Source organism: Carlito syrichta, unplaced genomic scaffold, assembly GCF_000164805.1.
Source record: "Carlito syrichta isolate Samal-C Ts95f unplaced genomic scaffold, Tarsius_syrichta-2.0.1 Scaffold138808, whole genome shotgun sequence".
Taxonomy (NCBI): Eukaryota; Metazoa; Chordata; class Mammalia; order Primates; family Tarsiidae; genus Carlito; species Carlito syrichta.
In genome coordinates, this window is record NW_007082904.1 from 228,753 (window position 1) to 246,995 (window position 18,243).

The 18,243-nt window shown below is 52.6% G+C and overlaps 1 protein-coding gene across 1 annotated transcript in view; it reads left to right on the forward strand.

Moving 5' to 3' along the window:
* The window catches only part of PITPNM3 (PITPNM family member 3), a 75,802-nt gene that overhangs the window by 47,261 nt on the left and 10,298 nt on the right, over positions 1-18,243 (forward strand). Inside the window, exons 7-17 of the mRNA XM_008049885.2 lie at positions 3,822-4,011; positions 4,424-4,546; positions 4,990-5,171; positions 8,196-8,368; positions 9,312-9,482; positions 10,802-10,996; positions 11,762-11,910; positions 13,509-13,625; positions 16,803-16,919; positions 17,272-17,420; positions 17,705-17,854. Of these exons, the coding sequence (XP_008048076.2) occupies positions 3,822-4,011; positions 4,424-4,546; positions 4,990-5,171; positions 8,196-8,368; positions 9,312-9,482; positions 10,802-10,996; positions 11,762-11,910; positions 13,509-13,625; positions 16,803-16,919; positions 17,272-17,420; positions 17,705-17,854 (1,716 nt within the window). The remainder of the gene's footprint in view (positions 1-3,821; positions 4,012-4,423; positions 4,547-4,989; positions 5,172-8,195; positions 8,369-9,311; positions 9,483-10,801; positions 10,997-11,761; positions 11,911-13,508; positions 13,626-16,802; positions 16,920-17,271; positions 17,421-17,704; positions 17,855-18,243) is intronic.

The window sequence follows — 18,243 nt, forward strand, 5'->3', positions numbered from 1 at the left end:
GCAGACACCAGCTGGGTGTCTTTCAGTTTATACCTGTAGATATCCTCAGATCCCACAGGGTGAAGGCTTAGTCCTGTAAGACTGCCTCCCATTCTTGATACCAATCGTGAGCCCCAGGTTGTTTTATCTGTGCTTCTGACTGAGGACTTCAAGTTGGAGCTCTCACAACCCTGTCCCTGGGTTAAGTTAATTTGCTAGAGCAGCTCGCAGAACTCAGGGAAAAACTTAATCCCATTTTCTGGTTTATTACACAAAGGAAACAGACAAAGAGAAGCATAGGGTGAGGTATGGGGGAAGGAGCTCAGAGCTTCTATGCCTTCCTTGGGTGCCACTCTCCAGGAACCTCCATGTATTCAGACATTTGGAAGCTCTCCACACCCTGTCCTTTTGGGCCCTTTATGAGTACATCATTGGATGGGCAGATTGACAGCCATATAGAAATGTGATTGGACAAAAAAGGGTGTGATCTAACAGTAACAGTCAGAGTGGTGAAACCCAGCAAGGCCCGTTTAGATTCTTCTTGGCCTCTCTGTGTATCATTCCTTTCTCCTGGGCACAGGGCAGGACCTGCCATGAGGCAAGGTAGGTCAGAGAGTTTCCTTATGGCTAGCTCCAAGACAGAAAGGCAAGGGGGAAGATTCCTGCTTTGGGTGAGAAAGAAGCAGGTATAAGAAGGACAGGAATAAGGTCAAAGGGAGATTCTGTTTTCTGAGGCCCAAAGTGCCCCGACATGATAACAAGGGCTACGGGAGTTATGAAACAGGAACAGTGGGCAAAACCCTATTATCTATCTATCTATCTATCTATCTATCTATCTATCTATCTATCTATCTATCTATCTATCATATTTATCAGTCTATCTAATGTATTACCTATCTAACATTTATCTGTCAACCATCTATATCTAGCTAATCTAGCATCTAGTATCTTACATCTATCTATCATCACCTATCTAATATCTATCTACCTATTATCTCTCTCTCTCAATCTAACATTCATCTATCTATCTATCTATCTATCTACTATCTGTCTATCTATCTATCTATCTATCTAACATCTATCTAGCTATCTAATCTATCTTATATCTAACATCTATCTATCATCACTTATCTAGCATCTATCTACCTGTTATCTATCTATCTATCAATCATTATAATATCACAGTGCTGTGATGGAGGAGTGACTTTTGGTGTATGGACAGTCAGGCCAGCCTGGATTTGAATCCCAGTGATATGACCTGGGGGAATTTGGTTAACCTCTACCTGTCTCAGTTTCCTCATCTGTAAAATGGGGCTAACCCTAGTAATAATCTCCTGGAGCTGTGAGAATTCTTGTGTGCTAGGGTACATGCAGCACTTAGCACAGCACCCGGCAAATAGAAGGGACCAGGGGTGCCAGCCCTGCCTTGGATCCCCATCCTCCTGGTGGGAGGAGGGGCTCTCTTTATGGGTGGATAGTGGGCTGAGGAGGGAGACCTCGAACTCCCAGCAGAGAGTATGGAGGAAAGGATGGCATGCACAGCAGGGCCGGCTGAGTACTGGGCAGCTCGCTCACTGCTGACACTGGCATGTCCCTGCCCGTTGTGGGCCCTGGTACCTGCAGGGGACAAATGGAGCAACCAGGGGCCCTCCAGGGTCTGAGGCCTAGGAGAGATCCCATCCACTGCCCCGGGGCCTGAGGGCTCCAGTGCTTCCCAGGTGCCTGCCCCATTGAGCTAGCTGAAGGTGGGTGCTGGGGCCAGCCGGATACCCTGGGTTCTCAGCAGTCTTAGGTGCAAAAAAGATCCCCAGTGCCTGCAGGGCCTGTGTCCTGTGGATTACTTGGCAAATTGCTGGGGCTGGCAGCTGGAAGCTGGGAACTTTATGCAGTTAGAGGTGAAAAGGAGACTGTTGGCACCTCTATCCTGCCCACCCCCTCACAGAACTCTGCCAAGCTTTGAGGCTGCTGCAGAGACCAGCTCTCAGGCAGGGTGTTCACCCCCTGGGGATTGGGGAGCATGAGAGGAGGTCCCCAGCAGGGTGCTGGGTGTGTGGGGTACTCCCAACCCCCCAGGAGCATGGGACCTTGGGTTGCCAGTCATGTGTGGCTCTGAGCAGGGGCTCAGCGTGGGAAAGAGATGAAGTCCCCCACCCTGGAGCTTCCTACCAGTCAGGAGACGGCATGGGCAAGCCCCTTCCCTTTCCTGGGCCTCACTTTTTCACCTGTGGATGGGCAAGAAATCAGAGACACTGATGTATCTGCATTCTGGGACATCAGCAAGACAGATCTCAATCAGAGCTGGAAGGAAGATTAGGTCAGCAGTTCCCCAACCTGGTTAATCGCCCAAATCCCTGGTGGGATTCTTGTTAAACTGCAAGATGTCCAGGCCTTGCCCCTGGAGTGGCTGATTCCAGAGGGAGGAGCTTTGGAATCTGCATCTTTGACAACTGCTCACTGCTTCCTCCTTGGCAGCAGGTTTGGGAACTGCTGATTGATGGAGGCTTGTTCCCTTCATACTCTTACAGTCTGGGACTTAATTGTGCTAGTTCACAATCCATCTCAGGACCGCCCCCCACCTGCCCCAGAACATCTGACCTCCAGAGCTGGGTCACCCCTATCTCCAAGAAGACGAATGGTCAGGCCATTTGAGGGGACAGCGGGAGGGAGCTCACCTCTCCCCCAGGCAGCTCTTCGCCTGGGCCATTAATCACCCCGTAATCACGGCTGGGAGGGAGCTTTCTCAGCTAATTAAAATCTCTCTGGCTGCAATCGAGTCCTGTTTCCTCCAATTTGTGTTCTTTGGAGATGACGAATGGCTGGTGAGGTGGCCTTGTACACCATGAGGACTCTGCCACCTGCCGAGTGTGCCTGAGTCCCGTCACCTGCCCCATATTCTGTTGAGTCCCCAGTGGGGTCTGCACTGGGCTCTGGGTCAATCTGAGCTTGGCCTATGGGGGAAGTCAGGCTCTGGGCAGGGGGTGGGGAGTTCCTGGCCTCCCCCTGTGGTCCTTCCCAATCAGCCAAGCCCAAAAGTACATCTAGGTCAGATGCCCCAGGATGCAGAGACAAAATAGGTGAGAGCTAGGTCAGGGACAGGTTTCTGGGAGGCTGGGCTCAGGTGGGTCTGAGCAGCCAGACAGGGAAGGACTTCCTAGTGGGGAGGTAGGGAAGTGAGGGAGGCCTTTGCACAGTGTGGACAATCCACTGGTAGTGGGGATGCTGTTGGACCAGGCTCTTAGCCCTCCCTGGGGTCACAGAGCTTTCTGAAAAGCTGATGAAAGCTCTGGGTCTCCTCCCCACTATGTAATGGACACAACATCACGGATGCAGCTATATGCCCAGCTCCAAGCTGTGGCCAACACGTGACTCCCTTGCCTGGCATGCCCTCCTGCCTCCTTTCTTAGCTTCTCCAAAGCCTTCCTTGAGGCCTAGTTCAAACCCTACCTCCTCCAGGAAGTCTTCCATGATGATACGTCCCCACCCTGATCCACACTTGCTGGCTGCCCTGCTGACTTTTCTCTCTGTGATTGGGTGTCCTTTGGGACCATGTAGAAGAGGGCAAGGGAGCACTGTAGTCACAGGGAACTCTAGGGCCTACCCCAATGGCTGGCATGGGAAGAACACCTGGGAGTCATGTAGGCTTATGTCCTCCTCCGTCCTTCCTCTGCCTCCATGGCCTGTGCTTTGTCTCACCTGCTTCCTGCCTGGGTCCTCCTGAAGAGTCCCTGGAGACAAGAGTCCAATTCCTGGCCAGCACGTGGTCTCTTTTGCCTGGTCCTTAGCCCCAAAGCTGCCCACCTGCCTGACCCCGGCTGGGCTTACCTTGGGCCCCCTGTCTGCAGCCTGAATCCCTACAGCCACGATGAGGGCTGCCTCAGCAACAGCCAGGACCACGTCCCTCTGGCCGCCTTGCCCCTGTTGGCCATCTCCTCCCCGCAGTACCAGGATGCTGTCGCCGCTGTCATCGAGCGAGCCAACCAGGTCTACGGAGAGTTCCTCAAGTCCTCTGATGGGATTGGTTTCAGTGGGCAGGTAGGACAACCTGCCCTCCCCGCCCCTGTCCTAGCTGGTGCCTAGGAAAAAGACTGGGATCTGCCAGAAGGATCAAGATCAGGCTGTCCTAGAATCATAGCATCTGAGATTAAAGGCGGCTTTGGAGATCTTTGGGTTTGCCCTCATTTTACAGATAGAAAGACTGAGGCCAACAATCTGAGTTCCGGTTTTGAGCTCATGTGGATTCCTAACCCTAGTCTGACCCCGACAATAGCCTGGTGCCTATCTTCGGCTGATCTGGGCTGAGGCTAAACCCTGACCCTAGTCTGAGCCTGCTTCCTGGGCTCTCAGTGCCTTCCAGGACGGGTTTCTTCTTCTCCTGTGGGGACTGAGTGTGGGGTGAGGGGGGTGACTGTGGGCAGGCCTGTGGTCCCAGCTGTGCTTCCTTCAGGTGTGTCTCATCGGGGACTGCGTGGGCGGCCTCCTGGCCTTCGATGCCATCTGCTACAGTGCGGGGCCCTCGGGAGACAGCCCTGGCAGCAGCAGCCGGAAGGGGAGTATCAGCAGCACCCAGGTGTGGCTGGGTGGCAGGACTGGGGGGAAGGGTCATCCTTGGGAGCTCTCCCAGCTCCAGAGGAGCAGGGGTCACCGCAGGGGAAGGTAGTGCCAGTCCTTCATGGTGGTATCATGACATCCAGAGGATTACAGAGGATTGCCTCATAATCCCACAAGAGTACCAAGAGGTTATGATCACAGGCCAGGAAACCGAGGCACAGAAAGGGCTGCGTTGCTTTTGGCTCCCTAGACAGCCGGCCTGTGTCCCTACTGGGTTGCCAGTCCCTGTGGATGTAGCCTGTGCTTAGAATTCTATCATTGTTGTGTTGTGGCTTCCATATGCCATTTGGAAGAATGCAGCCCCTCACAGCTTAGGAGAAAGGGGTTGAATTGTGCCCAGGGGAGGAGGCAGGGCCCCAGAGTCTCCTGTGACAACATGCTGTCATCTGCTCGGCCCCAAAGGACACCCCAATTGTGGAGGAAGATTGCAGCCTGGCCAGCAGCAAGCGTCTCAGCAAGAGCAACATTGACATCTCCAGCGGGCTGGAGGATGAGGAGCCCAAGCGGCCGTTGCCACGGAAACAGAGCGACTCCTCCACCTATGACTGCGAGGCCATCACCCAGCATCATGCTTTCCTCTCAAGGTAGCCCCCTCCCTGTCCCTTGCCTGCTTTCCATCAAAGCACCCAGGAGAGAGGGGACCTTGGCTCAGAGTCGTCTGGGAGAGCTGTGACCAGTCATGTGTCCCAGGCCCATCCATAGGGCCCATAGACAGACAAGCATTGAAATGCTGGGGTCAAGGCCACTCGAGACCCTGGAATCTGCCCTGTTCCTGCTCTGCCCTGACTTGCAGAGGGGTGGGACAATTGGTTTCCCCTCTCTGAGCCTCAACTTCATTTTCTGCAGAAGGATAGTGCCGTCCAGCCTATTTCACTGGATGGTTTTAAGAATCTGGTGAAATAATCTGGGTGTGGTGGCTCACGCCTGTAATGCCAGCACTTTGGGAGGCTCGAGGCCAGGAGTTCGAGACCAACCTGGGCAACCTAGTGAGACCTCGTCTCTAAAAAAAAAAGTAAAAACACTAGCCAGGTGTGGTGGCATACAACTGTAGTCCCTGCTGCTCTAAGGAGACTGAGACAGAAGGATTGCCAGAGCCCAGGAGTTTGAGCTTGCAGTGAACCATGATTATGCCTCTGCACTCCAGCCTGGGCAACAGAGTGAGATCCTAGTCAAAAAAAAAAAAAAAAAAAAAACAGCCGGGCTCGGTGGCTCAGCCTGTAATCCCACGCCTTTGGGAGGCTGAGGTGAGTGGATTGCCTGAGCCCGTGGGTTCGAGACCCACCTGGGCAGCGAGACCTCATCTCTACAATAAATCAAAAAATCAGCCGGGCGTGGTAACACACGCCTGTAATTCTGGCTACTCGGAAGGCTGAGGCGGAAGGATCGCCGGAGCCCAGCAGGTAGAGGCTGTGGTGGCCGGGAGCGGCCACTGCACTCCAGTCTGGGCAACAGATTGAGACTCCAACAAAAAAAAAAAAAGAAAGAAAGAAAAAAAAAGAAAGCAAGAAAAGAATCTTTTGCGAGTTACCCCCAGGTGTGTGTTCTTAACATTTCTCAGATGGGGAAACAGGGAACCAAGCAGGGTGCGAACTTTCCTGAATCACATGGCCAGGTATAGGAGAGCTGGGGTCTGCATTCTGCTCTCCCTGGCCCAACTTTAGTGCTTTCTAACCCACACATTTTGTTTATAGACCAGGTGAGCTCTTCTACAGACCTGTCCACCCTTTAACTTTCTAGAAGAGAGATGTTCATCAACACAGTTTCATTAAATGAATTATCTGCATGTTAATTCAGGTTATGAATGGGTATTAAACTCAAATAGGCTCAACCTGGAAGAAACATCTCTTTCTTCTTCCTTTTCTCCTGAACTCTCCTCTCTCCTCTTTTCTTACCCAAGGGATGAGAACAGGAGGCCATTACAACAGTTTGAAATATATCATCTCACCACCCCTAGGGAACCACTGTTAACACTGAGAGTATTTCTTTTCTGTATTTTTTTAACATGCTTTACATATAGTTTAACTTTAAAAAGCTTTTTATCATGATATTTTCTCTACATAATTAAAAAATACTTGGCAAATATCCTCAATGGCAGTATAATATTTTATTGAATGAATGGACATCAGTTTAATTAATCCCAGTGATACAGTACTTTGGCTGTTTCCCACTCTTCACGTTATAAATAGCACTACAGTGAACATCTTTGTGTTTGAACGGTAATGTATATATTAGGGTTATTTCATTTGGATGGATTCCTGGAGGAGGAATTACAAGGTCAAAGGCTGCTCTGCATATTTAAATCTCTTAATATTGGAAGTTCTTCTGACAGATTATCCTTTGGAAAAGCAGCTACATTCTAGTGAGGGTCGGAAGGTGAAAATCTCAACATTGCTGGTTCACCCTTGAAAAGTCCTTTAGGAAAGCCTCAAATGTGGAGAGTGACAAGAAGTTGGAGGCTTTTAAGTAGCTGGTCTGACACGGCCAGCTTTTCCCTCTGGTGTAGGGACAGATGGCAGTTTCGTTGGCAATTAAGTAGTTGGCGTGTGTTTGGGGACCACGCTGTCCATGAAATATGTATTGTTAAACACCAGAGTCATCATCCTCTCCAGGAAATGCTCACACTGCAAGGAGGGAGTGTGCAGGCTCCTGGCCCCAGAGGGTGGGGTGTTTGCCTACACCATTCTAATTGTTATTTCAAAAACGTTTTCTCCTCTTCTTGGAGTATTTTAGTTGCATTTGCATTCAGTTAATTGATCGCTACCTCACACAATCCCACTGTTGTGTTTCATTGTGAGCTGTCCCTAATGCTGGCTGGAGAGTCAGGGAGGTTCCCGGGTTTCCTCCTGTTCCTCAGCTCACTGCTCTGGGACGTGGCTGATCATAACTTGACTCTTCTTAGGGCAATGGGTGCCTGGGATGGGAATGGTTGGAATTCTGTGTGTATTGTGTTTTTATCTTTAAGCACTGCCTCATCTGCAGGCTGGGGGTGGTGGGGGGAGTCCAAGCTGTTTGCAGCTGTGTCTGTGGGTTGCCTGGAAGATGAGTTACGATGAAAGCCATAATCCTGGTAGCACTGACATCATCCAGCTGGTTTATATATTGGCCAGGCTGGGCTTCTCTGGTACACGGTACAGGAATTCTCAGCGTGGCCATCACAAACCCAGCATGAGGGGGCAGGCCTGCCAGAGCATAGAATGCTCAGGTGCCCTCAGGTGCTCAACCTGTTTTTGTAAGTAAAGTTTTATACGATCACAGCCATGCATATTTACATATTTTCTGTGGCTGCCTGCATGCTACAGTGGTCGAATTAAATAGATGCAATGGAGACCATGTGGCCCACAAAGTCTAAAATATTCACTGTCTGATGTTTTGCAGAAAAAGTTTGTGGATCCTTACTCTAGCCGAATGTTGGCCAGGCCTCGGTGACTGATGCTGAGATTCTCACCAACTCATGGTGATGGTGTCTGGCAAGCAGACTCTAAGCCCTGTCCCAGAGAGGGAGGGTTGGGCACTCTATACACAGGCTTCAGGATGTACTGCTGCATGAACACGCTCACATTCTGGGTCCTTCCCTGACCATCCCTGCTCTGTGTTTTCTCCACTCACAGCATTCACTCCAACGTGCTGAAGGACGAGGCTGAGCTTTCTGCGACTGGGGGGCCCCAGCTCCCCGAGGTCAGCCTGGGCCGCTTTGACTTCGATGTGTCCGACTTCTTCCTCTTCGGTTCGCCCCTGGGCCTGGTCCTGGCCATGCGGAGGACGGTGCTGCCCGGGCTGGACGGTGGGTATGACATGGGCCGGTCCTGAAATGTCACTGTGGCAGGACCTCAAAATGGGGGGAACCGGGGGAGGGGAGGGACGGGGCAGGGAAGATTCCAGAGGTGGGGTAGAGGGAAAGAGAGGAGAGGAGGGGTGAGGGAGCAGTTTCCCCAGATAGAGCAAAGGTGAAGCAGCATCTGAGAAATTTCACGTGTCCAGCTGCTTTGTGGTCCCGTTGTCTGGAAGTCATGACTTATGGGAAAGCAAGCTGTAAATATTCACCCTATTGCATCCCACCCCTTCTGTGCCCTGTACCCAGGCAGTCCCAATGCAGCTGGACTGATCTCATTGATCCCCAATACCCACTCCCCCACCGTTCCTCTAAAATAGACACATGAGGCGATTTGCACCAGCAGCAGGCGTGGGGGTGGGGGTGGCAGCAGTGACTCTGAGGACAGGAGTAACTCTGAGGACTGTCAAAGGCTGGAGTGCACTCAGGTACGGACAGATCCATGCTTTTCGCCAAAGCTTACCGACAACCGACAGTACGGAACAGACAAGGTGGAAGGGGGTCTGGCTGAAATGGAGGTGAGGAGGCAGAACCCCACGGCTGCCCTCAGTGTGGCTAAGGAACCCTAGGGCTCCCTGGAGGTTGAAAGTCTGGTTTTACTGACTTAGAGGGACAGGGAGGGAGGTCTCAGTGGAGACACCTGCTGGTCCATTTGGGAAGTGTTCCACCAGCCCTGGCACATGCAGAATGCTATTTGGCACCAGGCGTAAGCACTAGGTGCCATCTAGCAGAGAACCTGGATGGACTTCATATGATCCCATCAGCAGCAGGGAGCCATAGGAGGTTCTTGAGCAGAGGAGTAGGCCACTCAAAGTTGCACTCCAGGAAGCCTTCTAGGGCCAAAAAAGTGGGTACTAGCATGGGGCTTCCCTCTATGCCTTCCCACTCACCACAGGCTTCCAGGTGCGTCCTGCCTGCAGCCAGGTCTACAGCCTCTTCCACTGCGCAGACCCCTCTGCCTCACGGCTGGAGCCACTGCTGGAGCCCAAGTTCCACCTGGTGCCACCTGTCAGTGTGCCCCGCTACCAGAGGTTCCCACTGGGCAATGGACAGTCCCTTCTCCTCGGTAGGTTCTCAGGGTGTGAGAGAGAGTGCCAAGTTGGAGGCTGGGCCCCAACCAGTGGGCACCTCAGTGCTGCCCTCTCTGGTCCAGCCTCTCCAAGCCGTCAGACATGGGGTGACTCACCTGAGCAGGGTCTCTGGAGAACTGGAAGTTAGCTGACTCCTCTGTCTTCAGGGTAGCCCATCTGGGCCAAGCACCTGCTCTGAATGAGACACCTTGGGGCTCACAGGCCCAGGCTATGCCCCCAACAGGCTCCCGGCCAAGTTTTTTAGATAGAGCCAGTGTGACACTCCAGCTGTCAGACCCACTGGCAAGTCCAGTGATTCATGCTCCATGCTATTCCTGAGTGCCTGGGCTGGACTCTGGAGGGGCTGGGTAGGTAGTATGCCATCCTGGTGGGTTTCATGGAATAGGTAACTTTTCACCAGGGCACACACAGTGGGGGGTGCATCTGGACAGGGGGAGAAGAGTTGCAGGATGAGGATTGAGATTTTCTAGGTGGAGGGGACAGCAGGAGCCAGGGCGGGTAAGTTTGGTGAAGAGCCAATGGCCTCTAGGATCAAGTAGAATGGGCCAGGCATGGCCTGGGGGTGCTGTCGGGGGGGGCCATAATGGATAGCCAGGGGATTGGAAATCAGAAATTTGGCCCCATGCCCCACTTGAAGAGGTTTAGCCTAAGCCTGCCCAGAGGTTAGGGCCAGAGATAGGGAGTGTTGTGCATGGCTGTTCAGGACAAAACCTGTCCCTCCCCACCCCCTTCTGCAATGGAGACTTTGTTTCCAGAGCCCTGCTTATTCGGAGCTTCAACAGGTAGCTCAGGCTCTAACACCTCCCTCCCTATCCTCACATGTGGCCCCCTTGAGTTGGGGAATTGCCCTCTCCCTAAAGGCCACCATAGCTCCCAGGTTGAAGCCCGCATTCCCTTTCAGGCTCAGCCACACTCCTGTGAGGCTCAGAGAAGAGTACTAAGAGAGGATGTGGCTTTGCATTACTCCTGTCACCTCAGCTAGTGCTAGTGCTTGGGGAGGTCTCCCAGGGGCTCCCTCTGCAGCTTTTTGGGGTTGGGGTGAGGGCTGGCCCTAGCTCGTGCCTGCATACCTCATGACTGAGAGGAGTTGAACGTAGCAATGTACTATGGTGAAGGGGACCCTTCTGGCCCTGGGGTCGGGTGAGAGGCACAGGTCCCTGGGCAGGCCAGTGGGCATGGCCAGGGCTGGCTTCTCTGGTGCCCCGCCTCCCACCCAGCACGAGGCTGGTACAGCCTCGTGGGCAGCTCCGCCGGAGACCAGCAGCTCAGCCTGACCTTGAAATTCCCCCTCCAGCTGATGCCCTGCACACCCACAGCCCCCTCTTTCTGGAGGGCAGCTCCCGGGACAGCCCACCGCTGCTGGACGCCCCCACCTCGCCCCCTCAGGCCACGAAGTTCCAGCGCCGTGGACGGAGGTTGAGCGAGGGCAGCTCCCACAGTGAGAGCTCGGCGTCCTCAGACAGCCTGGCACCCGCAGGTGCCTCCCACAGTGAGTGAGGTCCTTTTGGGGCCCTGCCTGGACTCGAGGGACCTTCCTTTGAGTGGTTGCCAGTCCGTTGCGAGGGCTGTTGTGGGAAGGCCCTTGGGTAAAACATCCTGGGGGGGCATTTTTACCTTTAGGGAGCTGTCAGTCTGCTGGTAGAGACCTGGCTTCAGTCCAGATTCTCAAGCCAGCCCCAGACTGAGCTCTGACCTTGGAGAGAAACTTGACCTCTGACCCTGACCTGACAGAGCTCTGAACACTGACCCAAGATTGAGCTCTGATCTTGAAGAGAGCCCTGACCCCTGACTCTGTCCTAAGACTGAGCTCTGATCTTAAAAAAGAGCCCTGATCCCCTACCCTGGTCTGGAATTTTTGAGCTTTGACCTCAAACAGAGCCCTGACTTGCCTGAACAGGGCTCTGACCTCTGACCGTGGAGCAACCTCTGTCCTCTCTAGGCACAGAGTCAGCCCTGACCTCAGGCAGAACCCACTGGGACTGACCACTGAGTGGCAGTCCCAGGGGGAGATGTGGACATCTCTGTGGGTCTGGCCCCCCCTCCCAGGACCAATGTGGAACACACATCTTAAGGAGGGCTGGGGATTGTGAGAAGGTGGGAGGGGTTGTGCACTCACAGCAGAGTGCTCGGGTCCCAGACTCCTGCCCTGAGTGACACATCCATTGCTGGGTCTGAGCAGTGGGAAGCCCAGGCTGTCCCTGGGGTCAAGGCCCTGGGTAGGCTGCACATCCTCACCTCCCTCTTGGACCCACAGTCACGGCCAAGTGGTGGGGTGCCAAGCGGATTGACTACGCCCTGTACTGCCCTGATGTCCTCACAGCCTTCCCTACTGTGGCCCTGCCCCACCTCTTCCACGCCAGCTACTGGGAGTCCACCGACGTGGTTGCCTTCATCCTGAGACAGGTACTGCCCGTGGCACCCCAGTAGGAGGCCGCCCTTCTCTATTCAGGGAGAGAATTGTCTTGCAGGCCATGTTGAACACTGGGAAGAGAGAATTGGAATGCTTCAACAAGTGGGTGACGATGTGATCAGGGAATGGGTTTGTAAGGAGCATTGGCTTGTCAACTGATGGTGTGGTACTTTCTACAAAACTAAATATAAGCTATATAGGAGAATGTTCCAGTGTTTCCACTTGGAGACTGGAGTTGTAAAGTCATTCCCCTCTGGATCTCAGTGTCCTCGTCTGCAAAAATAGAAGATGTAGCAGGAAGGCCAGTACCTGAGGTTGGGTAGCGGGCAGGGTCAGTTCACAGACAGCCTTGGTGGCCAAGGTCAAGGTCTGTGGGCTCAGTGGGAAGCCATTACGGGGTTGTGAACAAGGAAGAAATCTTAACTGATTTGTGTTTTTAGATGAAAACCCTGGGGCTGCTGTCTGGGGGGGCAGGAGAGGAACCATGAGGCCCCTTGTGAGCCGAGTGTGGGAGCCCAGCTTAGAGCAAGGCTTGGACTAGAACACAGGTGGTGGACGTGCTGAGAAGCGGCGATATTTGAGTAATGGCGGCAGCACCTACAGACATCTGGGCCATAAGGAAACAAGGGAGCCCAATGAGTCCTGTTTTCCACTTGAGTGAGATGGTGGTGCCATTTCCTGGGCCTGAGGAAGAACAGGGCTGGGCTGGAGGGAAAGTGCCTCTTGGTATCTGGGAAGTGTCACGTCCTGTCAGGTGCCGGGAAGGTGACCAGGTGGGTCTGGAGCTTAGGGAACATGTGCATTGAGAGATGAAAATGTGGGAGCTAGGAGGGCTTGAGTGACATTTGAAACGTAGTGGAAACCAAAGCAAGGGCACTCCTGTAGATGGAGAAGGTCAGGGATGCATCCTGGAGCTCCTGCCCTGGGAGAGACGAGGACAGAAGAGGACATCCCTCAAGCGTTGATGGGAGTAGACTGTGGAGATGGGCAAGGTGGAGGCACCATAGGGGCCTTGGCAAGATTGGCTTCAGTAAGAACGAGCCTGATTGGAGTGGATGGAGAACAGGGGTCAGGAAGTAGAGACGGAGTAGGGTAAGTCTTCTTGGAGTGTCCCTGTGAGGTAGAGCAGGTCACTGGAGAGTTCCTGGAGAGGTCTAGACTCTGTGAGAGTCTTTTAAAGATGGTCGTTATTTCGGCATATCTGGTTGCTAAAGAGAATGACCCAGAAGATCAGTGGATAAGCTGCAATGTAGTACTGAGGGAGCCTTGCTAGAGTAACATCTGCAAAAAGGGAGAGGAGTTGGAAGAGGGCAAAGGACAGGGACAGAGTAGCTGCTAAGTTCAGGATGGAGGATAGAGGCTGCCCCCAGGAAGAGAGCCATTTGGGAGACAGTACCCTGGCCCCCGTCTGTCGGGACAGGTGGGGAGGGAGATGTATTTGGGGACCCCCCAATCTCCTGATGGTTCCAGGTGAGGAGGTGGGGAGTGAAGGGGAAGGCCTGGCAGGGTTCAAGCTGGAGGCCTCTGCCATCTGGGTGGGAGGGAGAAGGCCCAGGAAGGTTGATCAGAGTCCCGCTGGGCTGTTGGCCAGGTGATGCGCTACGAGAGTGTGAACATCAAGGAAAGCGCCGGCGTGGACCCTGCGGCACTGAGCCCTGCTAACCCCCGCGAGAAGTGGCTTCGTAAGCGGACCCAAGTCAAGCTGCGGGTACGTGCGTGCTGGGGCCACTTACTGGTTGGGACTGCCCTGGGGACTGCGGTGGCCCCACGGCGGGGGAGGGCTTTGGTTTGCCCTCAGAGCTCAGTGCCCACACAGACCCAGGTGCTGCAGCAGGGTGGTTGTCTAAATTGGTTTCTCATGGCCTGGCTGCTCAGGAACCTTGGGGCTAGTGAGTAGATGCCAGTTATGGGGCAATTGCTATATGCCAGGTTTCTGTAGATGTGGACTTGGTTCAGAATGTCCTGCCCACAACCATGGGGCTCTCCGTCTGACTTACCATTGAGTATGGCCTGATGTGAAATGACAAATATGGAAAGAAGGGTTGTCAGGGCTTCCCTGAAGAAGAGGATTCTCTGTTGGGTACTAAGGAAGGAATAGGACTTTGAGATGCATACATGTATTTATTCACTCAGCAAACTTTTATCAGGTTCTACTTTGTCTTAGCCACACTGCTAGGGAGTGACCATAGGGGTATGCGGACACCACCCCTGTTATTGTGGGTACCTCCAGTCTGGTGGGAAGATCAGATTTGGACCCCAAGAACAGTCCTAAAAAGTAGAGGTTGATCAAATCAACTCTTTCTTGTAAACATATTTATTGAAATATAATTCACACATCATATAGTTTATGTGTACATCTAATGTGTATAATTTGATGCATTTCAGTATATTCACAGGTGTGTATAGCCATCACCATGGTCAATTTTAGAATATTTTCATCACCTCAAAAAAAGATACCCTTTAGCTATCATCTACCAACCCACCCTCACCCCAAGGAATCAGTAATCTGCTTTCTGTCTCTGCAGATTTACTTATTCAAAACAGTGTATTTCGCTGAACTCATACAACATGTGACCTTTTCTGTTTAACTTCTTTCACTTAGCGTAATATTTTCAAGGTTCATCCATGTTGTAGCCAATGGCCGATAATATTCCATTGTATTGGTATACCACGTTTTGTTCATCTACTCACCAATTGATGGACATCTGGGTTGTTTTTTACCTTTTATATTTTCTGGATTGGGATCTCATTCTGTTGCCTAGGCTGGAGTGCAGTGGCACAGTCACAGCCACCGCAGCCTCGACATGTTGGGTTCAGGTGATCCTTCCAGGTCAACCTTCCAAGTAGTTGGAACTACAGGTGCGCGCCACCACACCCAGCTAGTTTTTTGATTTATTGTAGAGACAAAGTCTCGCCAAGTTACCCAGGTTGGTCTCGAACCCCTGGGCTCAGGCAATGCTCTTGCCTCTGTCTCCCAAAGAGCTGGAATTACAGGCTGTTTTTCACCTTTTAGCTATTATGAATAACACTGTTATACAAATGTGTGTAAGTTTTTGTGTGGATATACGTTTTTATTTCTTTTGGATATATACCTAGGAGTGAAATTGCTGGATCAAATGGTAACTATGCTTAATCATTTGAGGAACTGCCAGACTGTTTTCCACAGTGTCTGTGTCACCTTACATTCCCATTAGAAGTGAATGAGAGTTGTGATTTCTCTGTATCTTCAACTATACCCGTTATTATCTTCTCTTTGATTCTAGTCATCCCAGAGGGCATGTGGGTGTGATGAATGTGACAGAGTATCTCATTGTTTTTTGTTTGTCTGCTTGTTTTTGTTTGTTTGTTTTTTAAATCAGGGTTTCACTCTGTGGTCCAGGCTGGAGGGCAGTGGCACTATTCTGGCTCACTGCAGCCTAGACTTCCTGGCCTCAATCGATCCTTCTATCTCAGCCTTCCAAGTAGCTGGAGCTATAGGTGCACACCACCATGCCAGAATATTTTTTATTTTTTATTTTGTAGAGATGAGGTCTCACTATGTTGCCTAGGCTGGTCTTTAATTTATGGGCTCAAGCAATTCTCCCACCTTGGCCTCTTAAAGTGCTGGGACTATATGGCAAACCACAGGGCCCACCCCTCACGGGGTTTTGAATTGCATTTCCCTGATAACTAGTGATGTCAAGCATCTTTTCAGATGCTTATTTCCATGAATCAGCTCTTCCCTCTTTAGTGTTCCTCTGTGTGTGGGAGGTAAGAGGAAGTGGAGACCACGTCTTTGGGGAGATGTACTTCTTGGAGGAAATGGAGTTAATTCTTGTCTTAGAGGCTGGGCTAGAGTGTGGGACCAGGGGTGGCACCCAGAGTGGGTTGGGAGCAGTGTGAGCCTAGAGGCCTCTGCAGAGCCTGGAGGAAGGGACCAGAAGGTGTGGACAGGGAGCAGAGGGAGACAGGACTGAAGAGGTAATTCAGGCAAGGCTTGGGATGGTGAGGTCAGGATCTGGACCTTACCCAGAGGGCACTGGGGAACCCTGAAGGGTGTGAACAGATCTGTGCTTGGTGAAGATGGAAGATCTGTCGCGGAAACTGTTTTTGAGTAAGAAGCTCCATGAGGAAGCTGCTAGCAGAGTCCAGGCGAGAGGTAATGTGGTTGTGGGAGAGAGAAGGATGTGGCCAATATGATAAAGGAAGGGTCAGCAGATGGAGAGGCTCGGATCCCAAAGGCCAGGCTGGGAGTGGTGAGTAGATGGGACCAACACAGGCCTTGGAGCTGCAGAATGAACTGAAACCAGAAGAGAAGAAGGGGGTGTTGATACAGTTGCAGGTCTAATGATAGGATGTCCAGAATCGCTCCAAAATAATCCGAGTGAAGCTGGGGCTGGAGGATTGGGCAAGGGAAGAAAGAAACCAGGATGGCTGCGAGTTAGTCTCTAAGCGGTAGAACTGGTGCTGGGAACATGGGGCTGTGTTACACCATTCTCTCATACACATTTGGAAATTTTCATCCAAAAAAAAAAGACAGATGGTAAATGGCTGGTGGATAGGAGCCATGATGTAGAAGAAAGAACCAACAGCGACCGGGTGGTTTCCAGCCTAGAAGGATAGGAGAGGAGAACAGGCTGTGAGGCTGGCTATCCTCTCAGAGTCGTAAGGGAGAGTCGAAAGCCCATCTGCAGGAAGCTCAGGGTATCTTGGAGACGTTACGGGCTCACAGTCTGTTTCTCACAGGACTTGAGGGAACACATTTCTGAAATTGGAACAGAAGTTAACTGGAAGACATGGTTCAGGAGGCCCACGTCTCTCCAGCCATTCCTAAGAACACTTCCGTGATAAAGCAGGGTTCAGTCTCCCTTGCAAGGGCTGAGCTGGCCTCTTTTTGTCCTTCCAGAATGTCACTGCTAACCACCGGGCCAATGATGTGATTGCTGCTGAAGATGGGCCCCAGGTCCTGGTGGGGCGGTTCATGTATGGACCTCTCGACATGGTGGCTCTGACTGGAGAGAAGGTACCCAGGGCTGGGCATCCCCTCCTCAGCCGGTCCACCTGTACCAGGGACCTCATGGCATGCAGGGTGAGGGTTCCAGGAAGGCTGAGCTGCCTGGAATGAGAGCACAGAACAGGGAACCACTTGCCCAGGCCGGGCAGGTGGGAAGGACAAGCAAGAAGGAAGGCATGAACTCAGCGCAGCTGGGGAGGAATGAGAGGCCAGCATGGCTGAGTGGAGAGAGGGAGGGAGGGTGATGGGAGCCAGGGAACATCAGGCAGGAACCTCAGCCCAGAGTTCCCCAGCCTAGCCCCCTGCCCAGACCGCAGCCCCTCGGCCTTCAGGGAGCCCTCTGTCCCCGTCACGCCTGCAGGTGGACATCCTGGTGATGGCAGAGCCGTCCTCAGGCCGCTGGGTCTACCTGGACACAGAGATCACCAACAGCAGTGGTCGAATCACATACAATGTGCCGCGGCCCCGGCGCCTGGGGGTTGGCGTCTACCCTGTGAAGATGGTCGTCAGGTAAGACCTAGGGGACAGCTTTATGGTAGTTTCTCCTTTTCCCATGGCCCTTCCAGCCTGGCCTATCTGGAAGATAAGGCACTTGGGGGTGTCTCTGGGCTCTGCCTCTGCCTGGACAGAGGAAAGCAGGAGAGCTCACCAGCTGTGGCATCAGGAGATGCCACCCACATTCTCTCTGACCCCAGCTGTAGCCTGGGCTGTGACTCCAGTTACAGGTTGACCTCTGGCCTCAGGCTGACACCTGACCCTGGCTGCACAGCTGACCACAGGCAGGTTCCTTTCAGGGGTGACCAGACCTATGCCATGAGCTACCTCACGGTGCTGCCCCGGGGAATGGAGTGTGTTGTGTTCAGCATTGATGGGTCCTTCGCAGCCAGCGTGTCTATCATGGGAAGCGACCCCAAGGTCCGGCCGGGCGCAGTGGACGTTGTCCGGTGAGTTCTACCTTCCACAAAGAATATGTTTCCCCTGGGAGCAGGGGCTGGCATCCCTGGAGGAAGTACCTTGTTTTTCTGATTTCCTCTAGGGATTCTATTGGTCTCTGGGGTTGGGAGCTGAGGAGTCCTGGCTTCACCTCTAATAGCAATTTACTGAGGTCCTTGGGGAAATCCCTCCCCCTTTCTAGACCTCAGCTTGTCTGGTTATTCCTTCCTTTTTTTCTTCCTCCCTCACTCCTGTTCTCCTTTCCTTCCTGTCTCCCTTCTTCCTTCCCTCCCTCCACTCATACATCCGTCTGTCCTTCTCTGAGACTGACTGTGTGCCAGGCTCAGTGCTGGGCACTCATGCAGAGAGAGCTCTTAGGCGGAGGAAGCTGAGTCCAATA